Below are 24,799 nucleotides of genomic sequence, written 5' to 3'. Positions count from 1 at the left end.
TAGTAAACAAGAGAGCGCGCCTGTGATGCGACACACTTGAAAGCAGGTAGCCTGATCCAATCAAAATCGCGCATTCCAGAAAGCCATATAGCACAACACTTTTATCCAGCACCGAGCCTGATTGCATTATTACTTGTGTTTGCATTACAGAACCAGCCTTTTAACCTATACACAGAGTATTACCCTTTGAAACGTCATGACTGTGTGCCTCTCTCCTGAGGTACAGATAAATAAAATCAACAGGTGCCTTTGTCTCTAGAGAAGTCTTGCGATATAAACGCAAACATAAGTAGACAAATATTTCCAGACATTATTGTGTATTGTAGCATAAAAGGTGAGGCTGGTCCTCCCCACCCAAAAAACAAAAAAACAAAACAAAACAAAAAAAACCCCGCCTTTGGTATTTGTTATCTGATCGCCCACTGAAGATACAATTCTGTCTTTGATATCATTTATTGACTTTGTGGTTCCCAGACAATCAGGGTGCAGCAGCCACACTAATTTTTTCTTACTTCAAATCTGTGAAGAGATTTATCATTCAAAATAGGCCTAGAAGCCACAAAAATTAAAATTCAGTGTTACCATTTACCTACCCTCATGTCACTGCAAACCTCTATGACTTAAGTTTTGTTGTTGTTGTTGTTTTTATGTTCCACAAGAAGGAAAGTCATAGAGGCTTGGAATGGCACAATGGTGAGTAAATGATGACAGATTTTTCATTTGAATGTGAATTGTACCTTTGATGACTAGTCAAATTTATACATTTAAAAAACCTGACTCTGCAGTGATGCATTTACAATGGTGACAGTAAAAAGCATAATCTATGTTTATTATTGAGCAAATATGTCAGTCACTGATAGCAATAGTTTAATAGCTTATTAATGACACCATTTACAAATCATTCACAGTAACTGAATGATTGATCTTCATTTTAACAGGGGTTTAGCTGAAAAGAGTAGGCCTACATGAGAAAAAACATAAGAACATCAAAGAGTGCATGCTACAGAACATCAGATCTGTTTGCTCATGGTGTGTAGCAGGAGACAAATAAAAACTTTAGAACAATAGCACTTAGTCAGATATTAAAAAGCTCTTTTTTTTGTCATGGCACACCTTCTTTATATTAAGTTTTTACATGTAGAAATGCTGCTTGGTGAGATTGGATTCATCAAGCATTTTCCTCTTCACTGTTTGTTGTCAGCATATTATAAAACTAAAGAATGGTTGATATATTGATATTATATCAGTTAATTAAATGCCAACATTTACGGTACTGCAAATTTAAGTATAATCTCAATTAATAAATAATCATATCAAACGTAAGGACTTAATTTAAAATATCTGAACATATATATATATATATATCATGGGTCATTATTTTCCTGAGGCACAGAATTTGATTAATTAACTTGAAAAAAAGTTTGACTGTTTAAAACTCACAATGTTGATATTCAGATGAAATGACAAAACTAAAAATAGCACGCTGTGTTGAAATGAGATTTTGTGCCATATGATCAAGAGAATAAATAAGGTACCATCTTATCCTGTCTTACTATATTTCATAAACAAACTAAGCAGTATATCACCCTGGGGATATATTTACACATAAATACATAATTATTTGATTTAGTTGTCTGCTGTTGACGCTTCCAAATTTATGATTAAGAGGATCACACTAAAGGGTAGCATTGTCACCGATGGTCATGCCTGATTATTATTAGTCCCTGATCAATAAGTGACTACGTTTCATTTATAAAACATTTTATTATTATTAAAGAGTCAAATGGGAATGGTTCTTGGGTGCATCAGCTCTGAACATGAAAGTCAAAAGGGCGCTATAACATTTAAATAATCGCAAAATAAACATTGATTCATGATCCTTCACTATTTTTACTGCATAAAAAAAATCCTGTCAATCTGAAGTCATCTTTAAGAACGAAGTAAATGAAGTAATGTTAAACGTAGTAAATGAAGTAATGTTAAACACGGCTTTTCAATGACGTGTTTGGTTAAGGTCCTGCACTTGAGATAAAATATGTACTGGAAACATACTGTACACCTTCAGTACTCGAAACCAGGAGTGACGCTGAAAGCTAGTTTGAAAGAAAACATCAAACTTCAATTGTCATAATGAGTCACTCCATGTTAATATCAATTCTTAGTGTTGATAGTCCACACGTTTTACTGACCACAAATCTTTTCTTTCAACATGACGAACTATTTAAATACGCATGACATGACCTTCCATGACTAGTACGTCATCTGGGTACCAGCGGTCTGGCTCTATGTAATAAACCACAACAAACACACCCTCCACTCAACGTGAATGTGTGTGATGATGACAAAAGGTGTGTACCTTTCTGTCACATGCATATTCATTGGTGAACCTAGCCTTTTACATAACAGGGTAAATATTAGCAGAATGTAAGTATAGCTTTGATTTTACCATTTTACCATATTGCAGACTTGTCGGAAGTCTGTGGAAGAAGTGAATGATTTTCATAGGATTTCCAAAATGGGACATAAAGTAATCGCCATATTCTTCACCTTAATATGTGCACCAGGTAATTATTCAGCTGTATTTTCCTAGTTTTTTAAATTAAATTCTAATTTCCTATTTTTCATAAATAGCAATGCAGAAAGGAGACTGTTTGATAATGTAAATTTACAGCAACTGTTTGACACAACAGTTAAGTTTCTAATCTTTTAATTCAGTATTTTAAGATTTTTTTTGTTTTTTAAGATTTACTTGTAATTCTGCATAAAAAGGGGGTTTATGTCAAATTTAGGAAAATATCAGAAATACTGAGCAACAAATAGCTTTATAAATACATTTATTATCAAAAGCATTTGATAAATTATATTTGAATATTTGATTTTACTCAGTTTCATGACAGTATTAGATGTTGGCACAAATGGAAACAAGCAATTAATATACAAAGGCAAAATGTAAATCAGTAGACTTGGTTCCATCAAGATATGGAACAGCAATGAAGAGTTGAAAGTTTTCTTTATATATTCAAAATTATACCAACTGATACTCCTGTCTCTCTTAGGTCTTTATGCAATGTTCCTGATTCCATCAAAAAACCCTGTGGCTGTTGGGACCAGTGTAACTATACGTGCGAATGACACTGGGATCATAACAACTGGTGCCTGGTTATATGGACCTAGTGCATTGTTCATATGGTACCCAGGGGGCATTTTACCGGGAACTAGCCTCAAAAATGGAACAGCATTTGACAATTCTACATATCAGCTCACCTTATCGTCAGTAACGCTGATGAGTTCTGGCCTGTATGTATTAGAATCCTTAGAGCCGATCAAAACACGAGCAGAGATTACATTAGATGTTCAGGGTAAGTTGAAAAAGATTCTCTTATCCTACACACTGTAAAAATTAAATATTAACAGCATTTTAAAACCTTCGATTCATCTACATAAGAATATGTATTGCAAGAATTTGTTAAGCTACTTGTCCTAAAATGTCATATCATGAACTGCCTAGATTGTGTAGACTGGTAGAAATAAGCCACAGAACTTTGTTTTTAGGTTCACTGTTTACATTTGGATGTTATCATGTGAAACACTTTTTTTTATAATTATATTAGGGCTGTCAGTTTAAAGCAATAACTTAATTAATTCTGGAAAAAAAAAATAACTCAATTAAAATATTTTAAAGCAGATAACGCACTGACCCCGCCGCCAGACCTATACATCACCAGGTATACTGAAACGTATCTGGGCCAGTTTTGGCAAAGATGTGGCACAGTAAGCTCTGAATAATGTGGCTGTGAGATAAAGTGGCCCGCATATGATGCCACAAATGTGGCCCAGTTATCCTAAAACGTATATGGGCCAGGTTTGGCAAAAATATAGCACAGTGGCTAATGTGATCATGAGCCTTAAGTGCCTAATATTGCCCAAATATTTAATAACAATTTGAGTCACTTTTGGCAAATACAGTATATGGCACAGTTAGCATTGGCTAGCCAGTGAGTAAGCCTAATTTTTTTTTTTGACATGGCAAATATGCCCAATATATTATAAAACAGATGAGTGTCCTTTCTGGTTTGGATGTAGCACTTGACACTGGCTAACTGAAATGGATATTTGAAATTGTAAATATGGCCTAATAGATTTTGGCTACTTTTAGTAGGATGCAACACAGAAAACTGATGCAGGGTGATCTTGATACGAGTTATAAGGTGGCTACATACCCAATTAATTTTTTTAAACATGCTTTTGATGGCAGTTTTAAAACAGAAAGTATTAAGAGAGACTATAAAAAACACAGAAAACATAAAAAAAACAGAAGTGTCTGTCTGTCTAACTGTCACGGTTTTTGTTAATTTAGACTTTTCTTTCCTTTTGCACCATTTCCTTTGTTTATTGTATTATTCGGTTCAGGTGTGCTTAGTTAATTATTCCTGTTTGGTCTGAGTATTTATGTTCACTTTAAGTTTGTCTGGTGTTACATCTACAAGTCTGAATGTTGCTGTGCTACATTATGTTTGGCTTTACCCTTGTTGGTTTGAACACTTATGGTATATAACCATTCATCTTTGATGTGAGCTCTTTAACACAGCGTAGCTGTGACACTTATAGACTTACTGTGAAGGTAGAGTCTGAGGGAGAAGCATTTAGATTCAAACTTGTGAAGAACTGTTTTTAAAGTCTCACCATGTGTCTTTGAATATTTATCTGTAACATCTGGGTTGCTGCTTGTGCAATTGTCCTTATACCAACTTGGGTTGGGATGATTTTACAAAGTAGGAAAAATTTCTGTAACTTATTTGAATATTTAGGGAGGACATTTAAAAATGTGTCTTTACAATATGTTGAGTATTGTTGATTAGTAACTCGCTTAGGCTTAGTTTGGCCCAGATAATGTATGTTTCTGATTTATTTGTTTCATTATGAACTAAAATGCGCTCAGGAACGGTGGATGGGAGTCAATGGTGTGATGTCTACTTGATACTTTCTCATTTAACACACACACAAAAAATTACATTAAATAATCTGTTGTGGGTATTTTCACAGTCACATTTATTTAGAGATGAATTACATTTATTAATCGACTCCTCATGTAATTAATTAGATAAAAAAAATGTTAAAAGACTGACAGCCCTTATATTTCCTTACAAATTAGATTTCTTGAGTTGTAGTAAATGTTTCTTGTGTTCTAGGTAACATTTTCAAAAATCTTGTACTTCCTGTTGTTTTCTTTAAAAAATACACATTTTTAGGGTTAATTGCTTATTTCAAACGCAATGTATCCCTCACAATTCAATGTGTTTGAACTTTTTTAATATTCATAGTACCTTCTTGTGGCCTGATAATCTACTGCATGTCCGGTGATTTGTAGACTGCTCCCTTATATTACCACTGAATCATTTAACATTCACAATATTATACAATAGCCTAAGATAGCAGCTTAGCAAGGATCATCAAAACCGTACATTTTACAATGAAATGTTATAAATTCTTAACTCTTAATGATAAAATAATATAAGGACCATTGTGAACCAAAATGACAGACAGAAAGAAAAAAAAAACTGTGACAATCTTTTGCTATTTTACCAACATTATCTACTGGATCTCAGAATAATTTGCTGTGGTTTGTGTACACATTTTAAGTGAGGGTGATTTCAAAACAAACATTTGCGCAGTGAGCACACAATCAATTAACTTTTGCTTATGAAGCATTACTTAGTTTCAAGAAGCAAATCCTTACACTCCCTGTACAAAATGCAACATTATTATAACGCCTACATTTGCCTCGTGATTGCTTAATGTTATTTAAATAAATAAATATAAAATTTAGGATTACATTTAATAATCTTTTTAATTTAAATAATAACTGTGCTAACATTAACCTGTTAGCTAAGACAGGAGCGTTGTGTTTGCCGACAGCTATGGTTTTTGTCTACTCTGCAGTGAAAAGTCCAAAATATTACACGGTTGAGGGGATGCTAATGGATTTTAAAAACTCATTAAAAACGTAATGTACTTTAAACTTTCGCACTAAACATTTTCTGTTAACTTGTAGAACCTGTCGGTAATGTAGCCGCATTTGTAAGCATGACAAACCTGGTGGAGTTTAACGACAACGTGACCTTCACCTGCACCGCCGTCAGCGGAAACCCGCTGTGGTTTTCATGGCGCAACGGAAGCTCTACCGTCACAGCGGGAGGAAGAGTTGACCTCAGGAACGGTGGACGAGAGCTCTTCATCAATGGTGTGATGCGCTACGACGAAGGACCGTTCAAGTGTCTTGTGGAAAACAACATCAGCAAAGCAGAGTCTAATCAAATGAATCTAAACATAAGCTGTGAGTATGACAGCACACAACCATGATTTCACTAAAGCACTAAAGCAGTTTTCCTTCAAAGGGTATGGACAGCTGACAGTAACTACGAACCTAATTCATGTTTCAGAAGCTCAACTGAAATGTTTTTTTGTGTGTGTATGTGTGTTTAGATGGGCCCAGTAACATGGCAGTGACAGCCTCGCCAGAGAAAGCGGCATATATTTCTGGTTCAGACATTTTTCTGTCATGTTCTGCTGACTCTAAACCGGCAGCTTCTTTCTACTGGATGTACAACGGCAATAACCTAAATGTCTCTGGTTCAAGTTATAACCTTAGAAACACAACTTCTAACAGAAGTGGCCAGTACACTTGTGTTGCCAAAAATGCAGTCACGCTCCGTTCTGTTGCAGTGATAAAACAAATTAAAATAGTTGGTGAGAACATGCATTCACAAAATATGTTTTTATAAATTCCTGATTATTCTTGTGATCATTTTTTTTAATCTCAAATACATTTTTTTTTTCTTTATTTAGATCCAATATTGTCAGTGACAGTGAATCCAGCGGGCTCCCCAGTAGAAGGCAATGTTTTTAATCTAAGCTGTAATGTTGTGGGGCCAGTGGACTCCATTCTTTGGATGAAGAATGGAATATCCCTGGGTGCCGATGATACGATCACTTTCTTCAATAAAAACACAATCTTGAGCTTTTATCGTCTCGGTCTTCGTTATGACGGACTGTACACGTGTGCTGCTAGTAATGCAGTCAGCAACATGACCAGTGGGGCCTACAATCTTATGGTCAACTGTGCGTATGATATTTCCAGAACATCCATGTTTCTTGTTTCTGTATAGATTAAGATGGGGTAAGATGTCCTCCCAACATAAATTTTTCTCTTGACTATAGATAGATGGGCATAAAAGGTAATTTCTACACAGTTATTGAATGGTTATGCTTTGGGGTGGCTCAATGCCACTTTTTCAGAACCAATCCTGACCTGATATTATCAGTTCTGAGTATCGGACGATAACGATATTGATCTGATTCCAGTGCAGTTTTTTCTGTACCTCGATATGTGCTGAACGGATTATCACTCTTTTGTGTTACACACAAAACTAAATATAGACAACTTTCTCAGAAATATAATATATGACAAAAATACTATTCTAAACTAGGTTAGTGGATAAATCTGTAGCAAAAGTTACTCTAGGAAAATCATGAATGAACAATTTTATAAAATCTAACTGGGACACAGTTATTTGATTTAGTTTGTTGGTTTGTCTGTTATTTAACGACAACATGTACATGCACATGAAATATTTGTCAGACTATTTTACATTAATTACTCTTTTTGAAAAAATATATACTTTGAAAGTCTTCTTGATCCAGGTAGGGAACCATCTTACCCCTAACTAATCAACTACTCAAAGCAAAAGTTTTAATTTATTTTCTCTAATAATATATTAAATAATATCAAATGCATCTTCAACAATCTCACCTTATATATGAGTTCAAAATATTAGTTAAATCTGTTTGCATTTCATTGTCAGTTTCCTTGTAATGTAATAAAGATAACATATTAATACAGTTGCTGTATTTGATAGATGGCCCGAACAACACCGCAGCCTCTGGTCCAAATATAGCAGAAGTGGGATCCAGCATGACCTTCAGCTGTTCCTCAGTCTCTCGTCCTCAAAGTCAATACAGCTGGTATTTCAATGGCTTAAATGTGAAAAATGCTTCAGTGTATGTGACTGCGCCTCTCTCAAAAACCGGCAGCGGAGAGTACACCTGCATGGCCTTCAATAGCATAACAGGCAGAAGCAGCAGTTCCTCCGTGACATTAGCTGTATATGGTAAGTTATTTAATTCAGTGCTTTGCTTAACTGAAACCAGCGAGTGCATTTGTTCTAAAATGTGAAAATGTTTAACATCCTGGTTTTTAAAATCTAAAATATTTGTGAATGTGATTTATAATTGTTTTGAATGAAATTTAGTTCCTGTCAGCAATGTTACGGTGAATGGGAACAATCGGCAACCAATCTTCAATCAGCCATTCACACTAACCTGCACTGCCAGTGGGGATGTTCAAAACATTCAGTGGATGAAGAACGGCACAAAAATATACAGCGACAACAGGATCAGTTTCACCGCTAACAACTCGGTTTTGAACTTTAACCCACTCACTCTAAGTGATAATGGGCTGTATCAATGTCTAGCTAGTAATGCTGTCAACAACATGACCAGTGCGGCCTATAACCTCCAGGTCTTCTGTGAGTAAAACACCTTCATTTGACCTAGCTGCTGGGCTTTGTTCTCGTAAGCAACACTTTCGAATGTAACTTTGAGCAGAGAGTGACTTGTGCCTTATCTGTGTCTGTGCCTTAACAGATGGTCCTAGGGACACAACCATCTCTGGACCAACTGTAGGAGCTATTGGACGTAATGTCACCTTCAGCTGTTCTGCTAATTCTAACCCACCAAGTCGATACAGTTGGTTTTTAAACAGCACAAAGGTGGGAGAGGGTCCAGTGTTAACCAGAGCTCTCTCTCTGGATAGTGGTGGACTCTACACATGCATGGCCTCCAATGATATCACAGGCAGCATCAGCAATGTAACACTGAAGTTAACTTTACTATGTGAGTTGTTATGCCTTCAAGTAATGTATTTACTGTAGTTTATGAAAAGTTTATAAATTTGGTTGTTCAACAGGCAGGTCAGCACATCTTTCTTATATAGTTCTTATAAAGAGTGATATCGAAAGGTCAGTTTGTTTTGTACATTTTTTTGTGCTCTCCAGAATAATGGATACTGTACATGTTTGGAAAGGCATAAGAGGGAGTAAATGATGACTGAATAAGAATATTTGATTGAACTATCCCTTTAAGTGATGTAATCTGTCTGATTTCGTTTTTCTGTCTAAATTTTAGATCCAGTCAGCAATGTGATTGTAAATGCGGTCAACCAGCCACCAGTATTCAGTCAGCCATTTACTCTGACCTGCACTGCCTCAGGAGATGTTCAAAACATTCAGTGGATGAAGAACAACATGTTCCTTCTTCCTCGCACTGGAATCACTTTCTCCACCGACAACTCGACATTGAGTTTCCAAAGTCTAAATCTGAATGATGATGGATATTATCAGTGTGCAGCAAGCAACAACGTCAGCCTCATGACTAGCCTCGTTTATGACCTGAAAGTCAACTGTGAGTAATGCACATATATTTGTAACATGTCCACTGAATCAGTGTTCATGGGAATCATTTTCGATGTATATGGCATCTTTTAGATGGTCCATGGAACACGACAGTTGTTGGCCCAAGCATGGGAGAGATGGGGTCCAGTGTGACTTTCAGCTGTTCTGCAACCTCTCGTCCTAGTCAGTATAGCTGGTTCTACAACAATTCAAAGGTAGGAGATGGTCCAGTGTTTGTGAATGCAGCTCTCTCACTGGCGAGTAGTGGACGCTACACCTGCATGGCCTTCAATAACATCACAGGCAGCAGCAGCAATGCATCACTGGAGTTCACTGTAATAGGTAAGCTATACTTCCTTACAGTGATGTCTTTTCTTCTTCTTTGAGGATCAAATTGGCTTTTTCATTTACATATAGAAAGGGATCATTTGAAAAGGTGATAAAGGGGATTTAATATTACAATTAAAACACTGAAGAAATATTGTATGATTATTCCTTAAAAATAAGGTTTTAATCATTTTTGTAGTAGTAGTATCCTATTAAATACGTTCTACAGAACACTAGTAATGTAGTTCTGCCAAAATGTCTTCAAGTTAAACCAAACTTTTATTTTGATGGTTTGCACTTTATGTTTATAAATGATATATAAGGATAGTTCAATGAAATGGTCAAATATGAAGTTACTCTCAGAGCAGTTTTGGAGAAGTTGTTTGTATATTTATGTCCTCACGTTGAAGGATGTTAATATCACTGCAAGCATCACGCGCACTTCATTACACACACAAGGTGAGTGACTAATCTAATATTCTGTACACTCCATAGAAGCCATTGTGAGAGTGGACATCACCTCCAATAATCCCATTCCTCTGGCTTCCCAAAGCCTGCAACTCACCTGTAACGTGACGGGAGCCTACAACAGAGTCCTCTGGCTTCGAAACAACCAGTATATCCAGCCATCAAACAGAGTCACGTTTTCCGCAGATAACACCACTGTGACTTTCAAAGCCTTGCAGACTGCTGATGACGGGAGATACCAGTGCGTCGCTTCGAACGCAGTGAGACCGCATTTCAGTCAGCCATACGATCTTGCGGTCGTCTGTGAGTAATATAAAACATCTGTAAATTAGTTTGATAAAACATGTTTTGCATGAACTAAAGCTCTGTGTGTTTATTGGGCAGTTGGACCAGAGAGTGTGACGATCTTTGTGCGCCCTGGGATTCCCCCTGCCCTGACATGTCAAGCAGTGTCTCAGCCACCAGCTGTTTATAAATGGATCCTCGAAAACAATGTAGTAGTTGGAAATCATTCTTCCATATTGCTTCCCATAAACTCTATCTTTGGCAGCAATTACACCTGTGTGGCCAAAAACCCACTGACCAATGTGACACTCTACATGAGCCACATCCTCAATTGTGAGCATTAGCCCAACTTCACACACAGCAGCTAACATGCAAAATAAAAGTTAACTGATTGTCAGAATTTTTTTTGAAGGAAACTAATAACAGATCATCATTTCCTCTGTCTTTACTCCAGATCCTGACGCAGCTGTCAGTGTCCAGGCGAGTGTGATGTTGACGGCTCTGCTCGTTCTGCTGATCCCAGTGCTGGATGAATGGCTCTAATACTGATATTGCTGTGAACATGCCATCTGTCTTTGAGGCCAGAATGAGACTTGTGGGTACATTTATCACTTAAAAGCAGCAAGAAAAAAATCGCACTGGCAAGATCATTCAGCCCAGATTAGTGGAGCTGCTTCTTAATTTTAAAACATATTTAAACATGTAAAGACAGGTATGAAAAATTATTAACCAAACATGCTTATGGCAAGTACAAAGTAAAAAAGAAAAAAGGATTACATCTTAACAGTCATACATTTTAATGAATCATACTTTATCACTCGCCTATATGTTTATCTTCTAAAACCTATATCTTTCGTACATTTATTACTATCATTAATCGGACAGTAATTTAAGACATGGATGCTATACTATAATTAAATCTGCTGAAATGAATAAACTCTGGATTATTTTCTGACTTTTAGCTCTGGTTTTAAGTTTCTATTACTAATATAAACCAAATTCAGGCAAATAATACCCGAATGACCAATTATCCAAATGACCTGTTTGCATCCGAAATGTGTATTTATCTCACAATAGTAAGATATTTTCTTATAGAAATATTATATGCCTTCTGTGTGATTATTTGAAATGTTTTACACTTTATTTATATACCAAATAAAAGTACACTATTCAAATTAATTTCTCTCTTTGTCAACATGCTTTATTTGTAAATGTACATGTCTTTTTCCAGTATGTACTTTCCCCCGTTTTAAAACCTGAATGTAGAGCATTGACTAGAATACATGTTATTGTATTGTTAATATAAGAGATACAAAATAGTTCAGTATATACTACTTAAGATATGGTGTGATAAGTACATGTTTAAAATTATGGGGGTGAATAGCTGGTGAGTATAGTGACTGTTAGTTAAATCGGCATACTGATGCCTTTTTTCTCCTTCCTGTTTTCTCCAATCAACTGTTGGCATTTTCTAAATGTTGAAATTCCCTTCTTTTGGCACCATGCTTTCTTGTCTTTACTGAGGATTCCTGAAAATAAAACAAGATGTATGTATGTATTATAACTTCCGCAAAAACTTTGTAACTTTTGTACAATTATTTTACAAGCTTTCTTTTGACACAGTGTTTCGTGACCTGCTATGTATTACATAACAAACAAAATGGTCTGGGTAAATACAGGTTGCATGACTCACTATTTTGACGTTGCAACCCACAGGGACAGTTCTGCTCCAGTGCATTTCTTTTCCCTGTGGAAAAAAAACCCCACATCAATTAAAATTAATAGGACTCTTTCATTTTATATAGTAAATACTACAAAGTATTACATTTGGGCAGCACATACTATTAGAGAATTTCTGAACCAAAACCTACATCACACTTTAAAGAAGCACAAGACTACACATTTTACTACTGCAACACATAAAATAAGAGTTTTCTTCAGAATGGCTCATTGAATGGCTAAGGATCATTACTAAATCTTTATTTATGTATAAGAAGTTATAAGTGATTTCTGGCTCCTAATATGTGATGATTGATTAAAAGGTTATTTTTAAATCATTTGTTGCCATGGTAGGGCTTGCACAGACTTGTCGACTACATGCACAGAGTTTGCAAGTACTACGTGAATTTTAGGATTACAATATTGCGTTTAGCTGTTACTTTCTATGACTTTGTTGATGTTGCATGTACAATTTAAATATGTAATTTAATAATTAGGGGTGTGGCCAAAGCTGAATACCTTAATCGGAATGGCACGGATTCAAAAAGAGTAACGGACAAGGAATAATTCTGCCTGAATATTCGGCTGAGGCTGGCACAGTCTGGTGTTTGCTTTAAAACAGATGAGCCAGGGGATCAGTGCAATATTATATAATGTCCTCTAAAGTCATGCAAAAGAGTGTAAAGTGAATGAATGTAAACTGAATTGAATGAAAAGAGCGCAATTCAAGCACCACTTTGGTGTGGCCTTTCCGTGAAATCAGAGCTTGGCAAGAGTAATAACACCTATAATAATACACCATACACATTCTATTATTTGTATATTTTTTTAAAAATCTATGTTTTAGGCTACGATATGATGCGAATGAATGGAATAAGCAAGCGCGCTCAACAATCAAACAGTCGCGCTGCGCGTCTCAATCTCTCAAAAACAACACCAGTTCTCTCTCATAGGCTAACAGGCACGTGCACAGGTAGGGCTCAACCTGTGCAGAGCACATGCCCTTTTTGCCCTTACACTCCGAAGTGCCCTTTTTTTGGTGGTGTTTTTTAAAAATTTTTTATCAATGCTATTGGTCACCCTTTACATCTGTCTGTCTGTTTTAAAAATATTTAGCAAATGAAAGTTCTTAAAACGAGCTTGTGTAAATCTTATTCGATCCTCAAGCTGTCAGTAAGCTGATAACTCCGCCCCCTTTATATTCATTGAATCAACTGAAGTTCCACATCAGCCGCACTGTAGACAACAGCTGAGCTGAAAAAAGTTTTGCGAAGGGTAAATAAATATCTTGTTGTTTGAATAAGTACTACTAAACACTACGTCTATAAAGGCTCGTATTTTATTTATTTGATGTCTGACTGACTGACTGAGACATGTGGGGTGTCGCCTGAGAGAGGGGGCTAGCATTTGCCATCTAGTCATAGCCAATTCATAGCCAACACTTAAATGGCCTATGCATACAGTAGCATTTAATCTTTTATAAAATACGATTTTGGCCAAATGCATTTTACCACAGGAAAAACCGAGCGCTCCGTCTATATAGCAACAAAAACTAGTTTGTAACCTGTAGATTAAAGTGTAATGTGATGCCGGCAGCGGCAGGCACCGTCGCCGTTTTAATGACGGACAAAAAAAAATTCACATTTGCACACATTCGCTGGTCAAAAACTATATATTGATAAGTAATACAACAACATATAATTAAGTTGGCTTGACAAAGCCAACTTACTGATCTACTATTTAATCTTATTATGTTGGCTTGGCAACAAGCCAACATACTGTTATGCTATTTAAACTTCTTCTTTTTTTTCTTATTATTATTTTTCTGACAGAAATTCTGTACGCTACTCCTCCTAGGGCTTTAAAGCCACAAGCCCCAAACTCGGCAGACACCTGCGGGATAGAGCGGTGGTGTGTGCTATATCTTTTCAGAGTGATCAGACTTAAAGTTTTTTTTTAATTAATTTTTAAATGTCAAAATTCATTACCCATAGACTTACATTGTCTGAGAAAAATTGCGCCCCTACAGTTGCAATGACATTTAGGGGCGGAGTCGGGTTTCGTTTCACTTTTAAACTGGTTAAAAATACTGCTGCTCAGCCCAGGCTGTCTACACGGAGCCGAGAACTAGCGAATTCATTCTTATTTGAGACCTTTTAAAAACGCGATTACACGCAATCCACACGTTAGAACACACCAAGAGCTAAATTCAGATGTTTCTGAACTGTTTAAAGTAATAACATTATATATTCGCGGCAGCCAACTGCTCGCGAGCTGGCGATGTATTTCTCTGAACACTTGAAGTCCACAGAGAATTTACAGCCTTTCGCATTAAAACACTGCAGCGAAACGGCACAAAACAATTAGAATAATATATTACACATATGAAAATGAGTGTTTATATGTGCTTGTGAGATTTCTCTGTCAGGCTTAACGTCGCAGCAATTGCTCAGCGTTGCATAACATGGTAAAGCAGGGAGCTACACTGAGACCAAAAGGGTCGCATGCATCACTGATTATTTTTGTACCTACTTATGTGTTATGCTATGATTTAATATGACCATTTATTAAAACAGAAATGTGTATTTTAAGAATACGTTTTATAACGTGCTCCGAGCATTCAACACATCAAGTTGGCTTCAGCCCCGCGCTGCGGGAAACTGAACTGACTGAGCAGCTGATGGCGCGTGTGCACGAGAGAGAGCCGCGCGTATCGCGGACAGGGACAGCAACACTGAACAGAGCTGTCGTTCAGGACGTTCACTTCCTCCTGGACCTGAACGAACAAATTCAAATCGCAGTTTAAATAAACAGAAAAAAGAGCGAAAAGCAAAAGAGCTCAATTCAGCAGCGCGGTGTTGTTCAGGGAGCAAGCAGAGACGCGTCTCAAAGTCTTCTTGCTTTTGTACCGACAACAAATACATACAAAATATGTCGAAATACCCGTGTTGGAAAGTGTGTTCGAATAAGTATGTGGTTATGTCTTAAGTGAAAGTAAAGATTTGCAAAAAAAAAAATCGGATGTGTATCATCATAATGGATGCGTTTGTCTCTTAAAGTGACCGCGCCTAATTTACTAGCTCTGCTGTCAGAGTCTTTAATGTATGAAAATGAAAGTAAATCACTCACTGCTCTTGACTGAATTACCTTGTAGTACAAGAATTTATCCAAAGTCAATCCAAAAATAAGATAGAATTGTTTTACTAGTGGGTGCAGGCCACTAGTTCATTTATGTAAGTGAGTATGGCAAAATAGTGATCTGTGAAATATTATACAAACTAATTCTTCATACAGTAGGCTACCAGTGAAATTGATTTAAAAAAATAATAATTAAGGACCTGCCCATGTTTTGCTTAAGTGTTTCTTTCTTTAATTGTTAATGCAACCTTTTCACACCACAGACTGAACCAAATTAAGCATTTCTTGCTTGGTAACTGTTCAACAAAGTATTGATAGTTGTGTAAATATTGTCATACTGACAGTCTGAAGTTTTGGTTGATTCCATTACATATCTTTTTATCAAAGTTATCCGAAATTATCAAGATGAATTTGTTCTGAGTTATTGTCATATATTATTACCAGTTTCTAAACTACAGCAAATAAACTGTGATTATGTGAGAAATGTTGAAGGTGTCTGAATACATTTTGGTTTGATTGTGTATTTTATCTTACAGTGAAGACTATGCAGTGCTATTTTACATTAACAAAAACAAACTTAAAAAAATGTAAACATTATGTAAATAGCACAAATAAATAAATAGAATGAACATACAGTACAAATTAAACAATTTTAAACAGTGTGTAACTGCATCATCTATACAAACCATTGTGCTTGGACCCCTTATGATCTCCTTGATTTTAAATGCATTGTTTCAGTAATCTTGTGTGTCGTTGCCCACAACGCAACGGTGGCAGGACTGTGAAATACATACACGAGAAAAATAGGCATGACTTATTTCACATCCAGCTAGACAACCCTGTCATAGCTGTTATCATAGCCCAGGCTTTTTATTAAAAAGAGAAAACAGCAAGGGAGCATGGAAAAAGACTGTTGCAGGTGTATTTTTTTATGGCATTATTATGTGTATTAATTTTGCAGCGGGGCAACTCAATGTTGGGCACACAAGTACTTTGGCTCTTTTGGTCCATGGCCAAGATGGCCAAGCCAACATCAAAGTTAGTTCACTAACTTTTAATTCTAGTTATTATTATTATGTTGGCTTGGCAACAAGCCAACATACTGTTATGCTATTTAAACTTCTTCTTCTTCTTCTTCTTTTTTTTCTTATTATTATTTTTCTGACAGAAATTCTGAACGCTACTCCTCCTAGGGCTTTAAAGCCACAAGCCCCAAACTCGGCAGACACCTGCGGGATAGAGCGGTGCTGGTTGCTATATCTTTTCAGACTGATCAGACTTAAAGTTTTTTTTTTATTAATTTTTAAATGTCAAATACATTACCCATAGACTTACATTAACTGAGAAAAAATGCGCCCCTAGTTGCAATAACCGAGATTAAAGGGAGGAGTCGGGTTTCGTTTCACTTTTAACCCGGTTAAAAATACCAAGTAAATAATACAATTTCCCTCAAACTGACAAGCTAAACCAACATATCTGATTATTACAGGGGTCAGGGCTCATTAATAATTTATTTCTGGGCAGAGAGCAGTCAGAAAGACGAGAGAAGAATCACTGCTGCTCAGCTCAGTCTGTCTCCACGGAGCTCACAACGAGCGAATTCATTCTAATTTAAGACCTTTTAAAACGGCGATTGCACGCAATCCACACGTTAGAACACACCAAGAGCTAAATTCAGATGTTTCTGAACTGTTTAAAGTAATAACATGATATATTCGCGGCAGCCAAATGTCCGCGAGCTGGCGATGTATTTCTCTGAACACTTGAAGTCCACAGAGAATTTACAGCCTTTCACATTAAAACACTGCAGCGAAACGGCACAAAACAATTAGAATAATATATTATATGGTTTTAAAGTAGTTTTGGCCACTGTCACGCTGGTCTTAGCTGGTTTCTAACTGAATCATCATGCTGAACGTCACAGATGAGCTCGGGATGTATTCCTCTGAACACTTGAAGTACACATTTACAGCCTTTCACATTAAAACACTGCAGCGAAACGGCACAAAACAATTAGAAGAATATATTACACATATGAAAATGAGTGTTTATATGTGCTTGTGAGATTTCTCTGTCAGGCTTAACGTCGCAGCAATTGCTCAGCGTTGCATAACATGGTAAAGCAGGGAGCTACACTGAGACCAAAAGGGTCGCATGCATCACTGATTATTTTTGTACCTACTTATGTGTTATGCTATGATTTAATATGACCATTTATTAAAACAGAAATGTGTATTTTAAGAATACGTTTTATAACGTGCTCCGAGCATTCAACACATCAAGTTGGCTTCAGCCCCGCGCTGCGGGAAACTGAACTGAGCAGCTGATGGCGCGTGTGCACGAGAGAGAGCCGCGCGTATCGCGGACAGGGACAGCAACACTGAACAGAGCTGTCGTTCAGGACGTTCACTTCCTCCTGGACCTGAACGAACAAATTCAAATCGCAGTTTAAATAAACAGAAAAAAGAGCGAAAAGCAAAAGAGCTCAATTCAGCAGCGCGGTGTTGTTCAGGGAGCAAGCAGAGACGCGTCTCAAAGTCTTCTTGCTTTTGTACCGACAACAAATACATACAAAATATGTCGAAATACCCGTGTTGGAAAGTGTGTTCGAATAAGTATGTGGTTATGTCTTAAGTGAAAGTAAAGATTTGCAAAAAAAAAAAAATCGGATGTGTATCATCATAATGGATGCGTTTGTCTCTTAAAGGGACCGCGCCTAATTTACTAGCTCTGCTGTCAGAGTCTTTAATGTATGAAAATGAAAGTAAATCACTCACTGCTCTTGACTGAATTACCTTGTAGTACAAGAATTTATCCAAAGTCAATCCAAAAATAAGATAGAATTGTTTTACTAGTGGGTGCAGGCCACTAGTTCATTTATGTAAGTGAGTATGGCAAAATAGTGATCTGTGAAATATTATACCCACTAATTCTTCATACAGTAGGCTACCAGTGAAATTGATTTAAAAAAATAATAATTAAGGACCTGCCCATGTTTTGCTTAAGTGTTTCTTTCTTTAATTGTTAATGCAACCTTTTCACACCACAGACTGAACCAAATTAAGCATTTCTTGCTTGGTAACTGTTCAACAAAGTATTGATAGTTGTGTAAATATTGTCATACTGACAGTCTGAAGTTTTGGTTGATTCCATTACATATCTTTTTATCAAAGTTATCCGAAATTATCAAGATGAATTTGTTCTGAGTTATTGTCATATATTATTACCAGTTTCTAAACTACAGCAAATAAACTGTGATTATGTGAGAAATGTTGAAGGTGTCTGAATACATTTTGGTTTGATTGTGTATTTTATCTTACAGTGAAGACTATGCAGTGCTATTTTACATTAACAAAAACAAACTTAAAAAAAGTAAACATTATGTAAATAGCACAAATAAATAAATAGAATGAACATACAGTACAAATTAAACAATTTTGAACAGTGTGTAACTGCATCATCTATACAAACCATTGTGCTTGGACCCCTTATGATCTCCTTGATTTAAAATGCATTGTTTCAGTAATCTTGTGTGTCGTTGCCCACAACGCAACGGTGGCAGGACTGTGAAATACATACACGAGAAAAATAGGCATGACTTATTTCACATCCAGCTAGACAACCCTGTCATAGCTGTTATCATAGCCCAGGCTTTTTATTAAAAAAAGAAAACAGCAAGGGAGCATGGAAAAAGACTGTTGCAGGTGTATTTTTTTATGGCATTATTATGTGTATTAATTTTGCAGCGGGGCAACTCAATGTTGGGCACACAAGTACTGTGGCTCTTTTGCTCCATGGCCAAGATGGCCAAGCCAACATCAAAGTTAGTTCACTAACTTTTAATTCTAGTTATTATTATTATTCTTCTGAGCCAAATTTTAAACACTATCTCCTCCTAGAGCTTTCAAGCTAGAACCACCAAACTCGGGTCAGACCTTCAGACTGGTCTGACTCGGGTTGCTATATCTTTTCTAACTGATTCTGCTTATGGTTTTCGTAAACCAGACTACCAAAACCACCTTAAATCCCATAGACTTTCATTGCGGGGGTACAAACTTTTGAAAAATAAGGCTTATAATATATTTAAGCTGTCTACTACCAGGGCAAACCTTAAAAACTCTCTACTGAGAATACAGCTAAAACCAGCCTAAGCTGATCAGTTGTTTTGGCTAGTCTCCCAAACTGGTTTTTAAGTGGTTTTGACCACTCTCACGCTGGTCTAAGCTGGGTTTTAGCTGGTTTTTACTGATTCCACTGTTTTTAGCTGGTTTTTGCCAGATTCGCATAGAAACATGCTAACAACATGCTAGTTACTCACTAATCAGACTAGAAACATACTTCTAACAAGTTTTAAAGTGGTTTTGGCCACTTTCACGCTGGCCTTAGCTGGTCTTAGCTGGTTTTAGGTGGTTTTCTTTACTGAATCAACTGGTTTTAGCTAGATTATCATAGAAACATGTTAATACCATGTTAGTAACTTGCTAATCAGACTAGAAACATACTTCTAACATGGTTTAAAGTGGTTTTGGCCACTGTCAAGCTGGCTTTAGCTGGTCTTAGCTGGTTTAAGGTGGTTTTCTTTAATGAATCAACTGGTTTTAGCTAGATTATCATAAAAACATATTAAAAACATGTTAGTTATTTGCTAATCAGTCTAGAAACATACTTCTAACATGGTTTAAAGTGGTTTTGGCCACTGTCAAGCTGGCTTTAGCTGGTCTTAGCTGGTTTTAGGTGGTTTTCTTTACTGAATCAACTGGTTTTAGCTAGATTATCATAGAAACATGTTAACAACATGTTAGTAACTTGATAATCAGACTAGAAACATACTTCTAACATGGTTTAAAGTGGTTTTGGCCACTGTCAAGCTGGCTTTAGCTGGTCTTAGCTGGTTTTAGGTGGTTTTCTTTACTGAATCAACTGGTTTTAACTAGATTATCATAGAAACATGTTAATAACATGCTAGTAACTTGCTAATCAGACTAGAAACATACTTCTAACATGGTTTAAAGTGGTTTTGGCCACTGTCAAGCTGGTCTTAGCTGGTTTCTAACTGAATCAACTGGTTTTAGCTCGATTATCATAGAAACATGTTAACAACATGTTAGTAACTTGATAATCATGTCAAAAACATGCTTTTAACATGGTTTTAAAGTAGTTTTGGCCACTGTCACGCTGGTCTTAGCTGGTTTCTAACTGAATCAACTGGTTTTACCTGGATTAGCATAGAAACATGTTAGTCACTTGCTAGCCATGCTAGCCACATGCTAGTCACATTTTAATCATGCTAGCAACATGCTAGTTGTATACTAATCATTCTAAAAACATGCTAGAGACATACTAGCAACATGCTAATCATGCTACAAACATGCTAACGACATGCTAGTCACTTGCTAATCATGTTAATAAAATGCTAGCAACATGAAAATCATGCTAGAGACATGCTAGCCACATGCTTATCATGATACTAAAATGTTAACAACATGCTAATCATGCTACAAACATGCTAGCAACATGCTAATCATGCTAGCAAAATGTTAGCGACATGCTAGCAACATGCTAATCATGCTAGAAACATGCTAACAACATGCTAGAGACATGCTAGCCACATGCTAATCATGCTAGAAACATGTTAGCAACATGCTAATCATGCTACAAACATGCTAGCAAATGCTAATCATGCTAGCAAAATGTTAGCGACATGCTAGCAACATGCTAATCATGCTAGAAACATGCTAACAACATGTTAGCGACATGCTAGCAACATGCTAATCATGCTAGAAAAATGCTAACAACATGCTAGCCACATGCTAATCATGCTAGAAACATGCTAGCAACATGCTAATCATGCTAGAAACATGCTAGCAACATGCTAATCATGCTACAAAATGTTAGTTACATACTAACAACATGCTAATCATGCTACAAAAATGCTAGCAACATGCTAGCAACATGCTAATCATACTAGAAACATGTTAGCAAAATGCTAATAATGCTACAAACATGCTAGCGACATGCTAGCAACATGCTAATCATGCTACAAACATATTAGCAACATGCTAATCATGCTAACAAAATGCTAGCGAAATGTTAACAACATGCTAATCATTCTACAAACATGCTAGTGGAATGCTAGCAACATGCTAATCATGCTAGCAAAATGCTAGCAAAATGTTAATCATGCTACAAACATGCTAACGACATGCTAGTCACTTGCTAATCATGTTAATAAAATGCTAGCAACATGAAAATCATGCTAGAGACATGTTAGCCACATGCTAATCATGCTACTAAAATGTTAACAACATGCTAATCATGCTACAAACATGCTAGCAACATGCTAATCATGCTAGCAACATGCTAATCATGCTAGCAAAATGTTAGCGACATACTAGCAACATGCTAATCATGCTCGAAACATGCTAACAACATGCTAGCCACATGCTAATCATGCTAGAAACATGTTAGCAACATGCTAATCATGCTACAAACATGCTAGCAACATGCTAATCATGCTAGCAAAATGTTAGCGAAATGCTAGCAACATGCTAATCATGCTAGAAACATGCTAGTCACATGCTAGAAACATGCTAGCAAAATGCTAATCATGCTAAAATCATGCTCTCAACATGCTAGAAACATGTTAACAACTTTGCTAATCATGCTAACGACATGGTAGTCACTTGCTTATAATGCTAGTAATATGTTAATCACTTTCTTTTTTAAACTTCTTAACTTTTCAAACTTTTACATTTTTAAAACTTTTTAAGCTTTTCAAACTTTCTACATTTTTCTAACTTTCTGGCCAGGCTTTTTCAAGCCAACTTAAAGTTTGAAAACAAACTTTACTATCTAGTTTGTTTTTACCATCGGAAAATCATAACATGTGCGCCCCCGCGCTGTTTCGTACTGGAACTTACACAAAGCGACGAGTGATCCTCGTCACCTAGATAACATTTATAAAATATATTTCTAAGATATTTCTTCTTTGATTTATGATTGCTGATACACTTAATTTATTAACATTTAAGCTAATCATGTTTTGGTATACTCTCCGTTTGTCCTCACATGTATAAAATGTAGTAAAACATGGTAGGCGGATACATGTTGGATATGTTATAGTTACGGTATGGCTATAGTTTCTTATAATCTGGAATTGAGTTGGACATAATTAAATTATATTTCAAAAAAGTTTGTCAAAAATACTTGACTCATTGCTCACCTTCCCCTCTTCTCAATGTCATTCATAATCATGTAAACCAAATAATACAAATTAGCTTATAAAACCAAACAGAATAGCTAAAAAAGAGAATATATATATATATATATATTTTTTTCTTTGCAAAGTTCATAAAAAAGTGCATAAAGTTCAATAAAAAAAGATTTTGGTTTCTGTTTGGTGTTATAAGCTAATTTGTATTATTTGTTTAACATGTTTATGTATGAGTCAAGTATTTTTTTTCGCTATAAATGCAATTTAAAAAAAGAGGGAGTACACAAGAGCTGTTGTAATTAGGTTTAAATAAGCCCTTAAAACCCTGTTTATCTATATTATCTAATTATCTAATATTATTATTATGGTTGTTATTAATCGTGAATAAATCTAAAGCTTTTGAGACTATTATTTTGTGTTAATGAATTTGTCATGAAGATGTGACCATTTCTTCCTGTTATGCAGGCTTACTAAATAATCTTGATATAAAAAAAGGGAGGGGGGTGCCCTTTTTCAGTTTCAGCACATGCCCCTCAAAAGGTCTGTGCACGGCCCTGTAGGCTAATAATCATCTTAGAAACAGAAACATTTTATACTTGGCCTACATGTTTGCATCTTTATTTTTTCTGGTTTGCGTGGCACTCACATTTTTGTTTAGAGAAGTTAAACGTAAAGAGAAGAGTTCTGCGTAATGAAAAGGTGCGCATTCAATTAATTCAGTTCAAATGAACACTTAACGTTTGTCATGACATCTCTCTGCTTGCATGATAAGTATATTTTTAGAAATTAATAATTGTTTTAGTTTAGTCATGCAACCATTTATGCCATGATGACCTGTAGGTTCCAAAAAAATTCAACTTTCTGTAACTGTTTGCATAGAGAAAGATCACATACCAATGCAGTTACATGTCTTGCCCTGGTGCCTGGATATGACTTGACCTTTGACCACTGGAGACTTATTTGAATCTCCCACCTTTGGTTGTTCTGCAATAAAGGAGTATATAGAAACATATAGATACAAACAATAACACAAACTAACAATACACAGAATTTAAATTTTACCTTGACAGTTGATGTTAGTGGTAATCACCACAGCAAAGACCAGCAGAAGCACCTGGAAGTTCATTGTTATCCCTAGCGCTTAGTCAGAAAATGAGAAACGTTGTCTAAAAGGATGCTCTTAAGTCTTCAAGACTTCTGCTTTTCAAGAGAACTCTGTTCAAATCTAGGGTTACACAGTATTTATACGACAAAGCTCCGATTTCTGGGGCTCAAAAGCCACATCTAATTATGCCCCAACTTGTTGGATAGAATCTTAGAAATGAAGAGTGAATGAAAAGTTGACAGCATATCTCGTTTACTGGGAACTGCCAAGATTTGGGATGAGGGCAGCATGCAATTTAGGAAAAGAAAGCCATTATTTGCCTACTTTGTAATTCAAACTTTGATATGACCCTTCACAGATTTTTTTCTTTTCTTTCTTTTTCTTACCATATCTCATTTATAACTGTTCTGTTCAATTCAAATGAGACTCAAGTTCTGCACTTGAGTGTTCTGTGAGAATCCAGAGTTCAGGTTTCACTAAACCTTAGAAGAAATAATTTGTCCTTTCTCTAGTCTAATAACATACTATGCAGTTACTGATGCGGCAACAGTGATATGTCATGATAAAAACATGATGGATGTTTTTGAGAACAAGAAGACCATAGGTCAAACTTAATGCACACCTTAGGACCAAAAAAAAAATTCCTTAACAGCTAAATGATTTCAAGCATGCACACCATAATCAGTCTTGTATTCACTCAGATTCATCTGAAAAGACATGGTGGTCTCACTAAAAGTATTGTATAACTGATGAACAAAAATGGAAAAACATATTGTCTTGGTCAAGAGTTTAACCTCAACCCAACTGAGATGCATTGGCATTACTAAGAATATGGTTGAAATACTCTTTCCATTTAATATACAAAATTCTCCAGAATTGCTGTGCAAGTATGATTCACATTTGTAGAAAAACGTGGTTTGAAACCGTATTATGTTAAGCAGACTGCGAAAATCAGTTCAAAGTTATGCAGAAATATAAGTGTTTTGAAGTGGGCTTTCAGATTAGATGGAATGAAGAGAAATCAGATTCTACCTG

The 24,799-nt window shown here is 36.1% G+C and overlaps 1 protein-coding gene and 1 long non-coding RNA gene across 2 annotated transcripts; one reads left to right on the top strand and one right to left on the bottom strand.

The window, feature by feature from the left end:
* Nucleotides 1–2,449: 2,449 nt before the first annotated feature.
* Nucleotides 2,450–11,768, top strand: LOC127975040 (carcinoembryonic antigen-related cell adhesion molecule 5). The gene is made up of 13 exons (XM_052578780.1): nucleotides 2,450–2,564; nucleotides 3,057–3,359; nucleotides 6,053–6,334; nucleotides 6,484–6,747; nucleotides 6,847–7,119; nucleotides 7,917–8,168; nucleotides 8,310–8,585; nucleotides 8,704–8,952; nucleotides 9,244–9,519; nucleotides 9,603–9,851; nucleotides 10,332–10,607; nucleotides 10,689–10,922; nucleotides 11,044–11,768. Exons 1-13 carry the CDS (start codon nucleotides 2,516–2,518, stop codon nucleotides 11,130–11,132), a joined length of 3,072 nt encoding a protein of 1,023 aa, XP_052434740.1. The 5' UTR covers nucleotides 2,450–2,515; the 3' UTR covers nucleotides 11,133–11,768.
* Nucleotide 11,769: 1 nt separating this feature from the next.
* On the bottom strand, nucleotides 11,770–24,379 carry LOC127975043 (uncharacterized). Its single transcript, XR_008157435.1, has 3 exons — nucleotides 23,554–24,379; nucleotides 12,283–12,336; nucleotides 11,770–12,118 (listed from the first exon to the last, which is right to left on the bottom strand). It is a non-coding gene; the product is annotated as an uncharacterized LOC127975043 (long non-coding RNA).
* Between the last annotated feature and the right edge of the window lie 420 nt (nucleotides 24,380–24,799).

This window comes from Carassius gibelio, chromosome B16 (genome assembly GCF_023724105.1).
Source record: "Carassius gibelio isolate Cgi1373 ecotype wild population from Czech Republic chromosome B16, carGib1.2-hapl.c, whole genome shotgun sequence".
NCBI lineage: Eukaryota > Metazoa > Chordata > Actinopteri > Cypriniformes > Cyprinidae > Carassius > Carassius gibelio.
The sequence above is the reverse complement of the archived record's forward strand: the minus strand, read 5'-3'. Positions and strand labels throughout refer to the sequence as shown.